Source organism: Bos indicus, chromosome 29, assembly GCF_029378745.1.
Source record: "Bos indicus isolate NIAB-ARS_2022 breed Sahiwal x Tharparkar chromosome 29, NIAB-ARS_B.indTharparkar_mat_pri_1.0, whole genome shotgun sequence".
NCBI classification, from domain to species: domain Eukaryota; kingdom Metazoa; phylum Chordata; class Mammalia; order Artiodactyla; family Bovidae; genus Bos; species Bos indicus.
This window is the reverse complement of record NC_091788.1, coordinates 43843282-43862264: the sequence shown is the minus strand read 5'-3', so window position 1 is coordinate 43862264 and position 18983 is coordinate 43843282. Positions and strand designations below refer to the sequence as shown.

General features: G+C 54.8%; 4 protein-coding genes across 6 annotated transcripts; 3 read left to right on the top strand and 1 right to left on the bottom strand.

The window, feature by feature from the left end:
- Positions 1-1977: 1977 nt before the first annotated feature.
- SYVN1 (synoviolin 1) lies at positions 1978-9331 on the top strand. 2 transcript variants are annotated; one of them, XM_019954851.2, is made up of 16 exons: positions 1978-2329; positions 3166-3314; positions 3540-3632; positions 3722-3874; positions 4002-4050; positions 4473-4576; positions 5215-5341; positions 5436-5535; positions 5608-5673; positions 5769-5885; positions 5980-6143; positions 6419-6547; positions 6640-6795; positions 6877-7063; positions 7883-8034; positions 8110-9331. In XM_019954851.2, the coding sequence occupies exons 2-16, from the start codon at positions 3183-3185 to the stop codon at positions 8214-8216; spliced, it is 1836 nt and encodes a 611-aa protein (XP_019810410.1). In that variant the 5' UTR covers positions 1978-2329; positions 3166-3182; the 3' UTR covers positions 8217-9331. The 2 variants fall into 2 exon arrangements, with proteins under 2 accessions (XP_019810410.1, XP_019810411.1); XM_019954852.2 differs by lacking the exon at positions 1978-2329 and adding an exon at positions 2377-2530.
- Positions 9230-13287, bottom strand: MRPL49 (mitochondrial ribosomal protein L49). 2 transcript variants are annotated; one of them, XM_070783197.1, is made up of 4 exons: positions 13131-13287; positions 11632-11782; positions 10722-10846; positions 9230-10610 (listed from the first exon to the last, which is right to left on the bottom strand). In XM_070783197.1, exons 1-4 carry the CDS (start codon positions 13206-13208, stop codon positions 10464-10466), a joined length of 501 nt encoding a protein of 166 aa, XP_070639298.1. In that variant the 5' UTR covers positions 13209-13287; the 3' UTR covers positions 9230-10463. The 2 variants fall into 2 exon arrangements, with proteins under 2 accessions (XP_070639298.1, XP_019810412.2); XM_019954853.2 differs by having other exon boundaries at positions 11632-11776; positions 13131-13241.
- A 49-nt stretch (positions 13288-13336) lies between these two features.
- On the top strand, positions 13337-15007 carry FAU (FAU ubiquitin like and ribosomal protein S30 fusion). The gene is made up of 5 exons (XM_019954854.2): positions 13337-13475; positions 13743-13825; positions 13918-14062; positions 14613-14668; positions 14834-15007. Exons 2-5 carry the CDS (start codon positions 13751-13753, stop codon positions 14957-14959), a joined length of 402 nt encoding a protein of 133 aa, XP_019810413.1. The 5' UTR covers positions 13337-13475; positions 13743-13750; the 3' UTR covers positions 14960-15007.
- Positions 15008-17183: 2176 nt separating this feature from the next.
- On the top strand, positions 17184-18898 carry ZNHIT2 (zinc finger HIT-type containing 2). The gene has a single exon (XM_019954825.2). The coding sequence runs from the start codon at positions 17655-17657 to the stop codon at positions 18852-18854; it is 1200 nt and encodes a 399-aa protein (XP_019810384.2). The 5' UTR covers positions 17184-17654; the 3' UTR covers positions 18855-18898.
- The last annotated feature ends 85 nt before the right edge of the window (positions 18899-18983 follow it).

Sequence of the window (18983 nt, the reverse complement as noted above, 5' to 3'; positions counted from 1 at the left end):
ATGTATGCTTTAACAGAACATATAAAGTGTTTTGTAAATGTTAATCAGGACAAGTTATTGATATTATTGCTCAAGTCTACTATGTCCTTGCTGATTTTCTGCCTACTTATTGTTCTGTCAATGAATGAGAAACGATTATTAAACCCTTTGACCATTATTATGGATTTGCCTATTTCTCTCAGCAGTTCAACCAGGGAAGTCTCATCAGTCGTGATACTGTTTGCTTGGAAATCTACTTCTGTTTAGTGTGGGACAAAAAGACTCAGGCCTCCACCCTTAAGCTCAGCGCCTCTAAAAATGAGAGTCAAGTTCATTGCCAATGTCAGCCCAGGGTGCTGAATGCCATTATACCGGAAGCACAAGACATCATGGGAACACACAGAAGGGGACCCCATCCAACTCAAGGAGTTAAGCAATGTTTACTGTGTTGGTAACTGAGGAGAAAGACATTCCTTGGAGAAGGAAAGGACTTTGTGGACAACATTTAAATGAAAGAAAGAGGAAGAGGGCAGATACATAACTGGGGGGAACACAGAGGCATGTGGGGTCACAGAAGCTCAAGGAGAAGACTTGTAAGAATCAGAGAAATGGGGATGTCCCTGGCGGTCCAGTGATTAAGACTGGACACTTCTACTGCAGGGTGCACGGATCCCATCCCTGGAGGATCAAAGATCCCTCATGCTAAGCGGTGTAGAAGGAAGGAAGGAGAGCGCGGTTGAGTCACGACAGAACTGAAAGCTGCCCATTGGATACAGTCATTAGAAAGTCATAGATGGTCTTATAGGGGAGCCAGCTCAGTGACAGGCTACAAGTTAAACTGGTCAGGCAAACTCAGGTTAACAAGTGGTGATAAAGGTGACTGAGGCTAACAGTACGGGAATTGAGTTTGACAGACCCGGTGTCCATCCCAGGACTTGCTAAATCTCTATACCTCAATTTTCAACATATAAAATGAGAATGTATAAAATAAGAACACATAAAATGGAATGCAGGAGACATAGGAGACGCGGTTAGAACCCTGGGTCGGGAAGATCCCCTGGAAAAGGGCTTGGCAACCCACTCCAGTATTCTTGCCTGGAGAATCCCCTGGATAGAGGAGCCTGGCGGGCTACAGCCCATAGGTCGCAAAGAGTCGGACACATCTGAAGCAACTGAGCACACGGTACAAAACGAGACTAGCACCACTAGCTTATCAACTTTAGTGGTTGATGATTAAACGCGATGACGGCGGAATACGCAACGCACGGTGGGCGCATTAACTCTATTCTGTCAATGAGCAGACGAGGTTGGGTGATGACAGCCAAGATCTGGCGAGCTGTGGCTCCGGCGGCCCGACAGAACGATCTAAGAACAGCAACGCAGTAGGCTTGGGGAGGGGTGAAGGCACGCTACGGTGAAGTCACTCCCTTTGCAAAGAACACTCCCATCGCAAGGTGAACCGGAATGAAAGGTCTATCTTCTACTCAGTCCCAGGTACACCTCCCTTTCGCGGCGCAGCAAACGTTCCCCTGGGGCAGACTCAGAACACCCGCCCAAGGACTGCGCCCTCTCTACTCGCTACCCTTCAGGGTTTGGAGCTAGCCCTAGGCAACGCTACCTTCCGCCCCTAGCAACGGCTCAACTGCTTTCCTCTTCCTATAGGCCAGCAGTTTTCGTTTCTTTTTCTGATTGGTCCGCGTAACTCTATTTTGAGCAATCAGTAGCAGCCACGGGGATCTAACACACTCCCACCCAATCTGGGGGTGATCTAGGAGGGAACACGTTTTTCTTTCCTGCATCCAGTTCTCTGAGAAAGCGCCTAACTTATCAAACTGTTGTAAGTCCCCTTGGAATGAGTCTCTAAGACATTCTGTTTATTTCTCTTAGGCCCGTAATGTCTTTCCCTTGCCTACGCAGCCCCTCCGAATGGTACGGCCCGCACGACTTCCCTCCCGCCCTCCTCGCCCGCTGGCAGCTTTGAGAGCCCGAGTCCTCGGCTAAGTTAAGTCCACTCAGCGGCGAAGACGCTACCATCTGTGCTTAGTAAATGGGGAGACTCTAATCTTCTCCGGGTGCCCCTCTGCCGCTCAGACCACCTCTCGCCTCTCTCATCTGTTGCGCGAACAGTAGGCGCGAACCCCACACGGGTGGTGGCACTGCCGTTCCCGGTGCCACCGGCAGCGCGGGCACGGGAACGGGGCGCGTGGTACGACCCACGCCCCGCCCCGCCCCGCCGGAAGTGAGGTGTCTCACCCTCCAAGTTCCGGCTCGCAGGGGGTGGGGAGTGTTGTTAACCGGAGCCGCCTCCGCAGTCGCGGGCATTGAGCGGGCTCGCGGTGCTGGGCTCCTGGTGAGTGGGCCGGGGTCGGGCCGGGGTTGTGGTTGGAGTCGGGACCTGGGCGTTCCCCTTCGAGGCCTCCGGGGTTGATGCGCCCCCTCAGCCCCGCCGCCCGCTGTCGGCCTGTCAGCTGGCGGTAGACTGGCGCCCGCGCGGCCGCTGTCCCGGAGGCCCGGCCCCGCCTGCGACGCTCGCAGCTCCCGGCGCTTACAGGTGCGCGGCGGTGGGGGCGACCCGGCTCCCTATCCGTCCCGCTCCTGCATCCTGACGGTCGGCCGTTTCTCCGGTGCCCCGAGTTGACACTGCCCCAGGGGGTGGGGGGCGCCAGGGTTCCAGGCTGACGTACCCCGCCCCGCTTCCGCGGGGCGCGCGTCAGAGCTGCCCACCCTGACCGAGCTGTCACTGGCGCTGCCTCTGCCCGGCTGCGCCCCCCAGCGCCTTGCCTTCTCCCAGACCAGGCGGCCTGTTCCCGCTTCTGGAGGTTTCTGCATCCCACCCCATCAAAGTCACTTTTAGGGGCAAAGGGAGCAGGTCCCTCCTCCGACTTTGCCGCCTTTCCTCATTCTTCCCTAGAGGCGGCGGTCTGGCAGGCAGCGTGGAAAGAGCCCTAGATTTGAAACAGGACTAACCCAGGCTCCAAGGCCTTGCGTCAGTGTGATTACTTAAGCCCTTTGAGTCTTAGCCTTCTAATTTGTAAGATAGAGAAGCATATGTTATTCTTGACGCCATGATGGTGAGGATGAAGTGAGGTTTTCCTTCCTTTCTCCTGTTTATTAACACTGCGTCTCAGGCACGGTGCTAAGCTTGTACGGTATGGGCATCAACAATTCTTTATTTTCCCCTTGCAGGTCCTCAGGCCAGGGCAATGTTCCGAACTGCTGTGATGATGGCGGCCAGCCTGGCGCTGACCGGGGCCGTAGTGGCTCATGCCTACTACCTCAAGCACCAGTTCTACCCCACGGTGGTGTACCTGACCAAGTCCAGTCCCAGCATGGCAGTGAGTTCAGGGCTCAGGGAGGGAGGAACTCCCTGGGAGGCAAGGAGGAGTCTGCTTCAGACAGGGGTGGGGCTAAAGGTCAGGTAGGTAGGACAAAAGTGAAGTAGCTGCCAGACCTAATTTGGAACCAGTTGTGATGGGGATGTGGAGAGGTTCTTGAATGATGAGCCCCGGACAGAACAAGGCAGAAAGTGACCTCAAAACACAGCCTGTCTTCACTCCTAGGTCCTGTATATCCAGGCCTTTGTCCTTGTCTTCCTCTTGGGCAAGGTGATGGGCAAGGTGTTTTTCGGACAGCTGAGGGCAGCAGAGATGGAGGTAAGATGTTCATGGCTCCGAAGGTGAGGGGCAGGGAGCTGGGCAAACAGAATGTCTGAGTTCCATATCCTTCCTTGTTCAACCTCCAGCACCTTCTGGAACGTTCCTGGTATGCTGTCACTGAGACTTGTCTGGCCTTCACTGTCTTTCGGGACGACTTCAGCCCCCGCTTTGTTGCTCTCTTTACTCTCCTTCTCTTCCTCAAGTGTTTTCACTGGCTGGCTGAGGACCGTGTGGACTTTGTGAGTTGGGTCAGGGGATTCTCTGGAGCAGAATGGCTGGAGGGCAGACTCATGGAGTGAGGGCTGGGTTGGGGGTGTGGGGTGAGCCCCAGACTTCCTGACAGGCCCCCTTTCTGCTCTGCCTCAGATGGAACGCAGCCCCAATATCTCCTGGCTCTTTCACTGCCGCATTGTCTGTGAGTGAGATCCACGGGAGTGGAGAGGAGGGAGCTGGAGGGAGAAGAGGCACCATGAAGGACTGGAACATGAAAAGTCATTAACCATGGAGCATGCCATAGAGCATAGGCTGCCCACTCCACCCACAGCTGTACAGGAAAGATAATTTAGGAAGTTAATTTGCATCATCTCTGCCCTGTTCCACTCCAGGGCTTCTCAACTGCCTGGCCCCTTATTAGCTCTTTGCCTCCTCACCTGGAGCTTGGGCCACCCTTAGGCAGAACCAGAAATCCCAGCGGGCTGGGTTTGGTGGAGTGTGCCCACCTGACTAGATGGCTGGGGCCATGGTGGGCTTGAGGGTGGGAGCTGTCTTGGAGCAGAAAGTGGCTGTCAGGCCCTGGGCTGATCCCACCAACCTCCCATTATGTCCCATTACCAACAGCCCTTATGTTCCTCCTGGGTATCCTGGACTTCCTCTTCGTCAGCCATGCCTATCACAGCATCCTGACCCGAGGGGCCTCTGTGCAGCTGGTGTTTGGCTTTGAGGTAAAACTGGCTTGGGAGGTTGGGAGGACAAGCCTGAGGTGGCACTGCACGTGCCTTGAATCACTTCACAGACCTTTACTGAGCACCTGCTCTGTGGCCAGCCCGTGTGGCCACCAAGGAGCAGCTGTCAGTCAGTCCCAGCCCTGCCCACTACACACTCCTAGAAGAGTGGGCAAAGCCTAGAAAGGCATGTGTGGAGGAGCCCTGACCTGTTGCTCAGGGAAGGCTTCCTGGAAGTTGATGCCAGAGGAGTTGGTTGTTAATGGACAGGAGGAATTAGCTGGACGGACAGCTGGGGAGGCGTGTCTGGTGATGATGGTTCATCTTTGTTGAGTGCTTTCTGTATGCCGGGCCCTGTGCTGAGCACGACCTGCATCTGTTTTAATCAGCAAAGCAACACTGTTACACAGGAGCAGTTAATTCTGTCATTGACAGACATGCAGACTGAAGTTCAGAGTGGTCTAGTGAGTTGCTGAAAGTCACGTCAGCTAGTGAGTGGAGAAGCGAGGAGGACCCTGGTGGCATCCAGGCCTGTGTTTGTACTGTGGCACTCTGCTGCGCACAGGCCTGGGGATAGCAGAGTTGGGCTGGAGCAAGGGGGCTGCATTCTTATGTTCCCTGCCCCTCCTACCCCCCAGTATGCCATCCTGATGACCATGGTGCTCACCATCTTCATCAAGTATGTGCTACACTCCGTGGACCTCCAGAGCGAAAATCCGTGGGACAACAAGGCTGTGTACATGCTCTACACCGAGCTGTTCACAGGTGAGGAGCCTGGACCTTCCCAACCTGTACCGGTGTCCCCAGCCCTGCCTACCAAGTCCTGTGACCTGCCACTCTCTGTCCCCCTGATGCCCAGGCTTCATCAAGGTCCTGCTGTACATGGCTTTCATGACCATCATGATCAAGGTGCATACGTTCCCTCTCTTCGCCATCCGGCCGATGTACCTGGCCATGAGGTGAGTCTAGCTGGCCCTGCCACACCGTCGACCCCTCCCCGTCTCCCTCCTCTACTGAAACTGTCCTTTCAGGCAGTTCAAGAAAGCTGTGACTGACGCCATCATGTCTCGCCGAGCTATCCGCAACATGAACACACTGTAAGTGGGCCTGTCCCAGCTGTTCGCCCAAGCTCTGCCCCAGGTGCCCCGCCTCCAGCTCTGGTCTTGACGTGCCCTTGGCCTGTTCTGACCAGGTATCCAGACGCCACTCCAGAGGAACTGCAGGCGATGGACAATGTCTGCATTATCTGCCGAGAAGAGATGGTGACTGGTGCCAAGAGACTGCCCTGCAACCACATTTTCCATACCAGGTGGGAGAGGCCCAGAGGAGCCTGGGCATCAGGGGTGGCTCTGGGAGGCAGAACCCCAGGGACCTGCCAACCACTGCCTGGTCTTGACCCCCAGCTGCCTGCGCTCCTGGTTCCAGCGGCAGCAGACCTGCCCCACCTGCCGTATGGACGTCCTTCGGGCATCGTTGCCGACCCAGTCACCGCCGCCCCCTGAGCCTGCAGATCAGGGGCCACCACCTGCCCCCCACGCCCCACCACTCCTGCCCCAGCCCCCCAACTGTGAGTGGCCCCTTCATCTGGCCATCCCACACTGTTGGGTACTTGCCCTGGACTGGGAATGGGAAATCTTGAGGTGAAAGAGTCCCTGCCCTCTAGACGGGGTGGGGGGGCCACAAGGGCTGGTCACAGGAAGAGACATAGATGATTGCCGTCACAAGTGATCTGTGCTGAGCTCAGAGAGGGCCTGTGGGGACAGAGGACGTCCAGACCCCCTGCCTGCATCCTGGATCTGTCTCAGTTTGGACCTTTTCTCACCACCGGTCTTCTCTCTGCAGTCCCCCAGGGCCTCCTGCCTCCCTTCCCTCCAGGCATGTTCCCGCTGTGGCCCCCCATGGGCCCCTTCCCGCCTGTCCCACCTCCCCCCGGCTCAGGAGAGGCTGTGGCCCCTCCGTCCACCAGTGCAGGTGAGCCCTTTGGAACCACATCAGCCAGGGGATGGAAGCAAGGGAAGCAGAGGCCCGTCGACACTTGCTGACTTCCTGTTCTTGCTCTTCAGCTGCCGTTTCTCGGCCCAATGGAGCAGCCACAACCACAGCCGCTACTGCCGCCTCTGCCTCAGCACCTGGCCCTGCCTCCTCCCCGGAGGCCAGCCCTGCCCCCGGCTTCCCCTTCCCCCCTCCCTGGATGGGCATGCCGCTGCCTCCGCCCTTTGGTAAGTGGGGCCTCTCCAGGGGTGGTTTGGGGAGGTGGGGGGTGTCAGGCCCAGGCTGAGCCTCTCTCTCTCCCCCTTCAGCCTTCCCCCCCATGCCTGTGCCTCCTGCAGGCTTTGCTGGGCTGACCCCAGAGGAGCTGCGGGCTCTGGAAGGCCATGAGCGACAGCACCTGGAGGCCCGGCTACAGAGCCTGCGCAACATCCACACGCTGCTGGATGCCGCCATGCTACAGATCAACCAGTACCTCACCGTGCTCGCCTCCCTGGGGTACGTCTACACCTGGGGCCAGGGCGGGCAGCGGGGGTGTAGAGCTGCCGAGAGCAGGCCCCCAGCGATGGTTTTTGGCCCTTTTCTCCTGCCACCCGTTGATTCGTGCATCCTACCTGTAGGCACACCCAAAGTGTCAGGGTTCTCAGTGTCTTTTTATCCTGCCCCTGCACAAGGCCTGTCTGGATCTGCGGAGGAGTGGGGTTTATCAAAGAGCTGACCTGAATCTTGTCCCTTTATACTTTCCTAAAGTCAGATTACTCATAATTCCTGGTACTTCAGTTTTATCGTGTACACCCTCTTGACACAGGGTGGCACTTTGGGAATCACGGCCCTTGATCTGAGACAGCAGATAAAGTCACCTGGAGCTAGCCTGGCCCAAGTTCAAGTCCCAATCCTATCACTCACTCACTTTGTGACCTTCGTTACCTTATTTGAATAGAGGTGTTCTAATTCCTATTCGCAGGGAACGTGTACAAAGTGCTTGGTACCCAGCAATGTCAGTACAGACTTGGAGAGGAGCTTGAGTCTGAGATTCGTGTGCTTTGTGGGTTACTCAGTGGACTGTCTTAGTTGGTCTGGAAGGTGCCTGGCACCTTAGATGGGGACTCAGCAGTGTAACTGAACGCGGCCCGCAGTCCCTGCCTGTACGTGGTTTACGGTCTGTGGTACAGAATTTCAAGGAGTCACGCAACACGTGTTCACTGGCGTCCACTGGTGACGTCGGTGCTGGCCTTCACCCTGCGAGGTGCACCGAGTGCAGAGTCTGTCCAGTCAGGCCAGGACGCCACGCCCTCCTCTCATCCCTTCTCTTCCTAGGCCCCCCCGGCCTGCCACCGCAGCTAACCCCACTGAGGAGACTGCCCCTAGCGCTGTTGCTGCCACCTCTTCCACCAGCATCCCCAGCTCTGAGGCCACCACCCCATCCCCGGGAGCCTCCCCACCAGCCCCTGAACCCGAGAAGCCTTCAGGTAGTTGCGGTCAGCCCCCAGGGAATGGGCCAGAGGCCTTGTCTGGGTTCCACTCCTGGACCTCTCTGTCCCCAGCTCCTGAGTCAGCGGGCACCGAGGAGCTGCCTGAAGATGGGGAGCCTGATGCAGCGGAGCTGCGCCGCCGCCGCCTACAAAAGCTGGAGTCCCCTGTTGCCCACTGACAACGCCCCAGTCTTGACCTGCCCCCTCTCGAGCAGCCCTCGCTGGGACACGTCCTGCCACCAAGTGCCAGCTCCCTCCCTCCCTGCACCAGGGAGCAGTAAGCCCAGCTCTGAGGCGGAGGAGGTGGCACCCTAGACCAAGTGCAAAGCGGCTGGAGGCCCCAGCTGACCCCAGCCCTTGCAGTCCCCTGGCAGCCATGGGGATTTGGGGTCACTTCCAGGCTTCTTCTCCAACCTTTCAGCCCTGTATTCTGCTGGGCCCATCAAGACAGAAAGGTGCAGCATCTGAGACGCCCTCTGACCCCCCAGTGCCCTTCTGGGAGAAGGGGCAGCCCCTCTGAGTCCCGCTTGTGCGTGGAGTCACGCTGCAGTGCCGAACAGTATTAGCTCCCGTTCCCGAGTGTGGACTTAAGGGGCTGGAGGCAGGCCAGGAACTTGCTCCTGGGCCCGCCCACCAAGACTGGTACCTAACCTCTTTTCCTACCTAAACTCTCCGGAAGCTCTTTGCGGTGGTCTGCTGTGCCCTTTGTGCCCTGTGGCACTTCCATGTCTTACTGGCAACCACACAACTCAGGGAAAGGAGTATCTGGGGGTGGAGGGGCAGGCGACAGCACCGAGGGGCCCTGCTCTGCCCCTCCCCCCCGGGCCCTTTTCTCCCTGTAGTTTAAGGTGAGACTCTGGTCTCACTCAGCAGGCACCGGGCAGCCTCACTCTAGGCTGAGAGCTCGTGTGTCTGATTCTGAACCACTGCAAGCCTCAGAACCTACGGAAAGGCCACTTCTTAACTTGCAGAATTTTTCTTGAGTTTAGAAGAATGGGAGTTATTTCCTTGCTGTCTTCTGGCTTACATTTTGAATTGGAATGCCTGACCCCCAGGAAAGGGAAGCAGGAGTGCTGAGTTCCTCATCTTTCCAGTTTAGAAAAGGCTCTGGGCCAGGTAGGGCCCACAGGAGCCAAGGCCTTGCCTGCCCCTGTCTTTTTCCCCTTGGTTTTATGTTACAAGAGTTGCTGGAGACAGTTTCAGATGATTATTTAATTTGTAAATATTGTACAAATTTTAATAGCTTAAATTGTATATACAGCCAAATAAAAACTTGCATTAATGACTGGTGGAACTGGTGTGATAGGATTGGTGTGCCACACTCCCTTTTTCTAAACTCAGGTTGTAGACTTAAGAGTGGCCTGGAATCTGCGGGTTTATTTATACAAAGCAGTACTGTCCCTGGGCAGTGTTGAATTATTAAGGTCTTCGGAAGATAAACCCATTTTACATATGAAAAAACTGAACCCCAGAGAGGGTAACTACCTTGCCTGAGGTCAGAGCAAGTAGGGGAGCCATGCTTTGAACCCTGTCTTGAGGCAGCCTGATGCCGAGGTGGGGGTGGATCTCAGGTCTCCTGCCTTTAGGACTCCCAAGGTGAGGCAAGTGTGAAGGTTCCTTGGCTGGGGCAGGATAGGACGATAGGGACAAAAGGTCAGTATCTTCCTGCCTGAGTATTGTCCAGCCTTGATACCAGGTCAGCAACCTGGGAGGGATGGCCGTGGGCTGCGCCAGGAACTCTCAGGGAGCCCTGCAGGCCAGCTAATCACTTAGATTCCTGGAACTAGAAACCCAGTCAGGTCCAACTCTAATACAGAATGAGAAGGAGGCCACTTTTTACCTCTCCATGGGTAAAAGGAATGAGCCCAGGGTCTGACGTGCATGGCACTTGGAAATGAAGACCTCCAGGATCTGTGTCTAAGTCATCCTGGGTTCTCTAGCCTCTACCAAGCCAGATCTGACCTAGAAGAAGGGCTCAAGGATTTTTTGCAGCAGTGAAGGTCTGTGGGCCAAGGAAGAAATGTGCCCAATGGGTGTGCCCTGGGCTACCCTCCGGTCAACCAGGCTGGGCTATTGCTTTCGAGAGAGGGGCAGTTAACAACCTCTAAAGCTTGAGTAGCTCAAGTCAAGGAGCTCCAATGAAGGGAGAGCAGGATCACGCCAAAGTGGGGCAGGGAGGCAATTAACACTCCCCTCAAGCTTGGCTGTTTCTGGTGTGTCTCCAATGTTAGACAGCCCTCCCCCAGTGCTGGCACCCATACCGAGTCCCATTTCCTCCTTTATGCATGCAAGGCCTGCTCCAAAAGCCCTCAGCCCTGGTCTCTGTACCCCCTCTTTCCTTGTTGCTCCAACAGCCTCCCTCCTCCTGGGATCCCCAGGACTGCAGTCTGAGGGGCACACTATCACGGAGGCTGCTCAGCTGGGCATCAGAAGCCCTTCTCCAGGAGCCAGGCTTTGAGCTGCTGATCAAAGTAGCCCTTGATCCGAAGGGTACCGGTCACCTCATTGACCTGGGTGATAGGTGTCTTCCCCAGCAGTGGGCTCAGAAAATCTTCCACATCCTTTTGCAGGGCCTAGGGGAAGATGACGGATCAGGCCTGGTCAGGAGACCCTTCCCTCCAGAGGCTCCTGTCCCTTCAGCCCTGAAAGGTCAGAATTGGACCCTGACCTACCCACCCACTTACCCAAATGTCCCCCTCCACCTTCCGGATCACAGTCATCTGACGGTTTCCATGCGTGATGTCCCTGTAGACTGGGATGTTGTGCATCCGAGAGCGCCGCACGAAGTAGGGCAGGTTGGGTGGGGGGTCTGTGACAGAGAGGGACAGGGATAAGTCAAATGTCCTCAGACTTCCTCTCACCTCGCCTTTCTCCCCCATGTGTAGAGGGTCAGTGAACACAAGGGCAAAGCCACCTCCAGGCTTCAGATCAGGAGACCCGCTTTTTCCGTAAGTTTGGTGCCAGGACCAGCTTGTTCATGCTGGTACCTCAAGGCCCAGCACAGGCCCAGCACCAGCAGGTGCTGAAGAAGAAATGAAGTCGGGGCTATGCCTCCCTGGATCTTTGGGTCCCCCTCTGGAGCCAATCGTTGCCCTTCTCCACTAGGTCAGGGAGGCTAAATTCAATCTGGCACAAAGGGATGGCCATTTACAAGAACTGAATACCTAGCACAGACCGAGCTCTGCACAATCCACTTTAATGTGCTGAGCAGATGATCTCTATTTTGCTGAGACTAAGGTTGGGAGAAGCTAAGCAACTAGATAATACTGGAAATGCACGGCAAAACCAAACCTGGACACAGAGCTGCCCAACTCCCAAGCCATGTCTCAATTATGGCCGGGGTGGAAGTTTTTGGATCATCTCTCTATGCTTCACTTTTCCCACATGAGAAGACCTCACCCCAATAGTGTGAATGGATGGGTCCTACTAAAACAGGTATCCAATCCCCAGCTCTTCGTTGAACCTAAGATGCTAGCTCTAAGTGATCTCAATGTAGCCCTCTGGGGAGTTGAGAGCCTGGGCCAGGGCAGAGAGACCACTAGGGAGGGAGATGTTTCCCTGCAGCCTTCAAGCTATCCCCATCACCCAGCTCACCTCTAGGGGGCTGCCAACCACAAGGAGTGGGATAATGTTCGTGCTTTGGGGGCTTTGGGATGCTGGTGGGGGGTAACAGGCGCTCCACAAAACGGTATTCATCCACAGACTCCAGGAAGCGGGGGTAATCAGGAGTCCCCTGGGTCTGGCTCTGAGACAAAAAAAAAAAATCCATCAGCTGGCAGAACTTCAGTTAAGTAGAAAAAGGAAACATTACAGGCAAAAAGAATAGCATAAATAAAAGGCTGGAGTTTAACTTGTATAAGTAAAAGGCCGCTCACTGCGCTGCCACCCCTTTCCTGGGGTCAGGAGGTAGGAAAGCACCAGACTTGAGTTTGCCAGGCTGCAGGGTACAAGTCTGAGGGTACAGGGTTACCCTCAGGGTACAAGGCTGAGGATATGATGGTTAGCGCCATGGACTCAATAGACAAACTCCGGGAGATAGTGAAGGACGGGCACAGCAAAGCCTGGTGTGCGCTGCAGTCCACGGGGGACACGACTTAGTGACTGAACAACAAAGGGTACCAGTCAGGAACTCAGAAGGGCCTGCCTCTCAGGATTTTTGTGGGACTCAAATGAGAAGTGTGTGTATACCTCTGGAAAGACGAGTAACCCTAGGTCTGACCAATCCGGCATTTTTCAATATTTTAGTTTCCTCTGAAGATTCTACTGAAATATTCTACCTCTGGGTTAGGGACTGGGTTAGCAATCGTGATAATTTCCCACTCACTCTCATCTGAAGTGACCTTCCCTCACCTGGAACATTTCACGCTCAAATTCATATGGACATAACCAAGCACTAAGTGCTTATGGGTACTGTTTTCACTTAATTCTTTTAATTCGACATGTTAGGGGTTTTACTACCTCCTTTGTACATCCAAGACAGATAAAGACATTAGCAAACAATATACCTAAGGTCACATTACAGTCTGTCCTTCCATACTTCTCCCAACAGAAAGCCCAGGTTCCCAGGGTTACAATGAGAATGAAAAGATGAAGCGGCCTATATATCTTGAGTCTTAGGTTCCCAAAAGCGTCGCCAATGATGTGGGGCCAATCCTCACCCTTTGGAACGGCTTCTTCAAAAAAAAAAAAAAAAAAAGGAGGCAGCCAAAAAAAGAAAAAACTAGAGAGCGAGTTGTGCTGATTAACTCAAGTTGTCCTGTTAATTAACTCAAGTTGTCCTCCAATCATATTTCAATTCTGTTAATTAACTCAAGTTGTCCTCCAATCATATTTCACCTGTTAATTTAATTAACTCAAGTTGTCCTCCAATCATATTTCAATCCTGTTAATTTAATTAACTCAAGTTGTCCTCCGATCATATTTCAAGCCCCACGTTCGGAAACGCGCTCCAGGCCCTGCAACCTTCTCTGTCAATCTTGTATCTGAGCTCCAGAAAAGTGCCCCCTAGGGAAGGCGCAGTTTTTAGATTATAAGGCACACAGTGAGCCTCACACCTAGCCCTCTGCCCCCAGCTCCAGGATCAGCTCTCTCACCAGTCGCCGTAATCCGCAGCCCGGCGGGACACCGGTTCTCCAGCCCCGCAGCACAAACCAAAACGTAGCCGCCGCCATCTTGAACTGTCCCCCAACCAGCTTTCTGCGCGCGCAATCAGCCTGGTCCCGCCCCTTTCTGTTCGCCCCGCCCAGGACCGAGAAAGCGCCTGCGCAATCATAAAGAGGCGGAGCCAGAAAGGCTTCGGGCGGTACAAATATCGGAGGCCTTGGCGGTCGCTCCTCAGTGACGTCGCACGCAGCAGGCGGAGAGGACGTGCGTTTCCTAGCTCCTTCCTCTTTCTCGACTCCATCTTCGCGGTAGTGGCAGCTGTGTCCGCGATCTAGGTAAGAGTTGGGCTACGGGTGGATCGGAAGGACTTAATAGCAGATTGGCCTCGAGGTTAGAAGACGCGGAAAAAACAGGGAACGAGGGACTGTTCTTGGGGCTGATTCCCGTCGATCCTCCCTGGCAATTCGGGCCTTACCCACGTGAGACCCCGAGACCACCTACTTCCCTGCGCAGTCATCCCCGGCCGCCCACCCATTTACCGATCCTCGTCTCTCCCAGAGTATTTATTCTCTTAGAAACCACCCTCCCTATCTTTTTTTCAGTCGCCAACATGCAGCTTTTTGTTCGCGCCCAGGAGCTACACACTCTCGAGGTGACCGGCCAGGAGACGGTCGCCCAAATCAAGGTAAGACTCCCTGGTGCCGTCTGGTTTTTTGTGTGTGTGTGTTCTTCATCCTCGCTCCTTGCGGGAACGCTGAACCTTGTTTTTCTCCATAGGCTCATGTAGCTTCGTTGGAGGGCATCGCTCCAGAAGATCAAGTCCTGCTCCTGGCTGGCACGCCCCTAGAGGATGAGGCTACTCTGGGCCAGTGTGGGGTGGAGGCTCTGAGCACTCTGGAAGTAGCCGGCCGCATGCTTGGAGGTGAGTTGGGGAGGACTGTATTTTGAACCGCTTGTAATCTTTTGGGTGTAGAGTGTGTCCTCAATCCAAGGTGGTTCTTCCTGTTTACCTCCCTCAGAAGGAACTTCTGAGCGGTCCACGGGAGACTGAGCCAGAGTGTAGTTCTGTTTCAGTCACTTACCAGATAGACTCTTGTCTGTGTCTTAGTTTTCTCGCTAAAACTGGGTCGTCAGACCAGATCACCAAAGGGCTCTTTGTCATTCAGTTGCTAAATGTGTTCTTCTTTTTGCGACCCCATGAACTGTATGTAGCACACTAGGCTTCCCCATCCTTCACTATCTCCCAAAGCTTCCTTAGGTCTTGTTTAAAGTCAGGAGCTAGAAAATTCTGAAGTGACACCCCAGAATGTACCAGACTAGACGTTCTTGGTCAGAGTTCAAATCGCTATGACTTTGTTTTCATTTCCTCTTGGGCCCATCTTGCCTTTAAAACCTTAAGTTGAGGGAGAAAGGATTTTGCTCCGTGGTGCCGCCTTGTTCTAACTGCTTGCTGTCCTCCTTTCCCACTACAGGTAAAGTCCATGGTTCCCTGGCCCGTGCTGGGAAAGTGAGAGGTCAGACTCCCAAGGTAAGTGAGAGTATTGGTGGTGGTGTTTGGATTTTGTTTTTTTCTGGCACAGCTAAGCCAAAACCCTGGGCTCTTGCCCTGTTCGGTTTCTTTGTTATTGGCAATGAGCCAGAAGGAAGGCCTAGAAGAGGCAACCCAGGTCTGATCATCCCTCCCTTTTCCCAGGTGGCCAAGCAAGAGAAGAAGAAGAAGAAGACGGGCAGGGCCAAGAGGCGTATGCAGTACAACCGGCGCTTTGTCAATGTTGTGCCCACCTTTGGCAAGAAGAAGGGCCCTAACGCTAACTCCTAAGTCCTCTGTAATCTTGGCTTTCTCTAATAAAGCCACTTAACCCAGTCATACCATCGTTTCATCTTCATTTGCGGGGCCTGAGGGAATGATGTGGTTTCTAGGGCTAGTGGTATGAACAGGCCTCACTTTGGTTTCCTGGCATTATGGACTCAGTGACTGGACGGGAGTGGAAGAATGGTAAACGTGTTTTTAAAAAACTTCCTGTGAAAATTGGTAACCACAGAGACCAGCCCTTGGGGGAATAGCAGTCTAGTGTTTTCTGCACTGGGAATAGGTGTGGCCTTCCTGGAGTCCAGGTCAGGAATCTGGTCTACCCTAGCTTTAGAAAGTCTTGCCTGATCACATTGGCACTGCAGTGATCATTTGTTGTGATTTCCTGCCTGGCCTTGCTAACCCAATCATAGACGTCACAGGTGAGGTTGCTTGGTTGATGGGCTCAGTGCTCCCAGAAGTGGAGTTATCTGGAGCTGATTAAAGTTTCCTAGAAACACATGCATATACATTGATTCTGCTAAGGTTTTCGAACCTCATGGTTCTTGGGATACAGCATACTATGGGGTAAAGACCTTGGGCTCCAGACTGTCTTGAGTCTGGATCCTTGTTCCATTTATTCACTGACTGGCTTGCTTTTTTTTTTTTTTTAACTGTGTTATGCAGCTTACAGGGTTCTGGTTTCACAACCAGGGCTCGAATCCAGGCCCGGCAGTGGAAGCACTGAGTCCTAACCACTGGGCTGCCAGAGAAGTCCACTGCTGCCATCTCCCAGATCCGTGTAGCTCAATGGGGAACTTTGGTTGCACCATCAGGGATCTAGTTCCCTGACCAAGGATTGCACCTGAGCCCCCTGCATGGGAGTGTTGAGTCTTAACCACTGGACCACCAGGGAAGTCCTTGCCATCGTCTCTTGAGAGTTGCTTTTGAGGATTAAAGGATATAAAGTGTTTATATCAGCTCCTGCCATCTAGAAAAGTACACAAATGTACTGGCTATTTTTGTCTTTTATAGTGAGCTTTCTAGAAAGACACTGGCCCCATCTCTTTTAGGAGTTTAGTTTCTTGTGAGGAAAGCAAGAAAACTAGTTAAAAGTGTTACTAGTTACAAGAAAGTAAGCAGGATGCTGTAATGAAAGAGGAAGTGAGTGGTGGACAGACAACTACCCTAGGAAGGTCTCTGAGGATGGGATATGTGAGACCTTAAACAGGAAATGATTAAGTGGTGAGATGGTGAATTTGCAGCCAGGAGAACTCTGGCGGTGTGGAGCAGATCCTGCAGGGTCTTGTCAGATGTGGAGAGGAGTGTGGTTTAAGTCCAAGTGCAGACCAGGGTTTTAAAGTAGGGCCTGCTGGGATATGACTTGTAATCTACTTTCTCTGGCTGACTTCTGGAGGGCTGGCAAAAGGAAACTGGTTAGGCTGGTGTCGTCTAATTGAAGAACAAGAAGCTTAGACCACCAGGGGTAGTGTGGGTGTGTGTGTACTGTTGCTCAGTTATGTCCGACTGCAACCCCATGGACTGTAGCCTGCCAGACTCCTCTGTCCATAAGAGTTTTCCAGGCAAGAATACTGGAGTGGGTTATTTCCTCCTCCAGGGGATCTTCCTGACCCAAGGATTGAAGCCCTGTCTCTTGCGTCTCCTGCATTGGCAGGCAGATTCTTTACCACTAGCAACACCTGGGAACCCACTTCCCTGGTGGCTCAGATGGTAAAGTGTCTGCCTGGAATGCGGGAGACCTGGGTTCTAATCCCTGGGTCGGGAAGATTCCCTGGAGAAAGAAATGGCAACCCACTCCAGTACTCTTGCCTGAAAAATCTCAGCGACACCTGGGACAGGGGGATGCAAAAATGAACAGACTCTTCAAATCCTTCCAGATCTTGGTAGGGAAATAGATGATCCATATTGAGATAAAAACAAGGTATTTTAAAGGTAGAACTGACTAGTTGTGGGACTGGATATGAGTAAGTTGAGGCAGGCACCAAAGAACCAGAGCTCTCATGGGTGCCATAAATCGAGGCTTAATACTTTGGGCACAGTTGGTGAGTCATCATCCCCAGTCTACCACAGACTCAGTTCCATTAGGACAGGTACCCCATCTCATTTTGCTCTTTGGTGTATTTTCTTTGGAAGTCAGGGAGGAGCTCAAAAATTTTAATGTTGCTTCCTCAAGAGGGGAAATGCCCCCAACACACCCTGTCTAGGCTAAGTACCCCTCCTTGGTCTTCCTTTCACTCTCCTTCCATTCTTCCCTAGTAGAATGGTTGCCCCTCCAGCGCAGAGACGCCTCATCTCCCATCGACTTGGCACAGTTAGTGGCCTAGAGTAGGTCAGTTCAGTTCAGTTGCTCAGTCGTGTCTGACTCTGCTACCCCATGGACAGCAGCACGTGAGGCTTCAAGTTTAGTCAAGATTGGGTTTTGCCAAAGCGCTTTATGATGCTAAAAGCAACCACTAGGGGGCGGGCTGGTACCGACCGAGCTCCCACCGCTCAGGGCGGGGCTACCTCACCGACGGCTCCTGAGCCGTATGTCGGGTCATGTGGGGGCGTGGCTTGACCTCCGAATGCGGCCGGAAACTGCAGAGAACCGCTTTGATGAAGCGCTCCGTCGGCCCCGCAAAGAGGCGGAAGTAGCCGAGAAGCGCCGGAAACTTCCGACCTGCGGCGCGTGTGTGTTCCTTGGTGGTGTGTTGCGCCAGTTGCCATGGAGCCGGCCGGGCCGTGTGGTTTCTGCCCCACTGGGGAGGCCCAGCCGGCTCGCTACACCTGCCCTCGCTGTAACGTGCCCTACTGCTCGCTGCGCTGCTACCGGGCGCATGGCAGCTGCGCCGAAGAATTCTACCGTGACCAGGTGCTGGGAGAACTTCGCGGTCGTAGCGCCTCGCCCAGCCGCCTGGCCACCGCCCTGCGCCGGCTGCGTCAGCAACGTGAGACCGAGGATGAGCCCGGGGACGCAGGCCTCAGGCCTGGCCCGGCTCCCGGCGGCCTCTCAGGACTCTGGGAGCGGCTGGCCCCGGCCGAGAAGGTGGCCTTCGAGCGGCTGCTGAGCCGAGGCGAGGCCGGGCGGCTGCTGCCTCCGTGGCGGCCATGGTGGTGGGGTCGCGGGGCCGGGCCGCGGCTTCTGGAGGAGCTGGGTGATGCCCCAAGCGGTGATGCCGAGGAACTGGAGCCCTCCCCGGCGAGGATGCCGCCGGAACCCGTGAGGGATGAGCCCGCGGCCGTCGAGCAGGTTCTTGGAGACCTCCCCGGGGCCTGCCCTCCCGCCGTGCCCACCCGGATCCCCGCGCTGGCCAGCCTGAGCAGGGGCCGGACTTCGCCGCTCGTGCGCTTCCAGCTGCCCAACGTGCTGTTTGCCTACGCACACACTCTGGCCTTGTATCACGGCGGCGACGAGGCGCTGCTCTCGGACTTCTGTGCCACACTGCTCGGCGTTTCCGGAGCCCTGGGCGCCCAGCAGGTCTTCGCCTCTGCCGAGGAAGCCCTGCAGGCCGCAGCCCATGTGCTGGAAGCAGGCGAGCATCCCCCCGGACCTCTGGGCACACGGGGTGCCATGCGCGAGGCCGCCCGCATCCTGCTGGGTGAGGGCCCGGCCAACCAGAAAAGCTACACGCTGGCAGCGCTGGGGGACCTGGCGCAGACCCTGGGCCGGGCCCGGAAACAAGCTGTGGCCCCCGAAGAACGAGATCGCCTCTACCGAGCCCGAAAGAAATGCCAGTTCCTTCTGTCTTGGACCAACGAAAATGAGGACGCCCTCACACCCCTGGCTTTAGACTGTGCCACGGCCCACCGAGCTCACACTGTGGCGGCCGAGGAGGTGGCAGCCCTCACGGGGGAGCTGGAGCAGCTTTGGGGAGGCCCCCTGCCACCTGCCCGGAGGACTCTCATTGAGGAGCTCCCCGGCTGAACCCTTTGTCATTAATAAAAAGCTGTGACCGCTCTGCCCTGTCACCAGTGCCCATTTCTGAGTGGTGGTTCTTGTGCCACCGTCCCCCAGACTCTTGGGCCCACAAACTACCTGTCAGCTTCTCCTTGA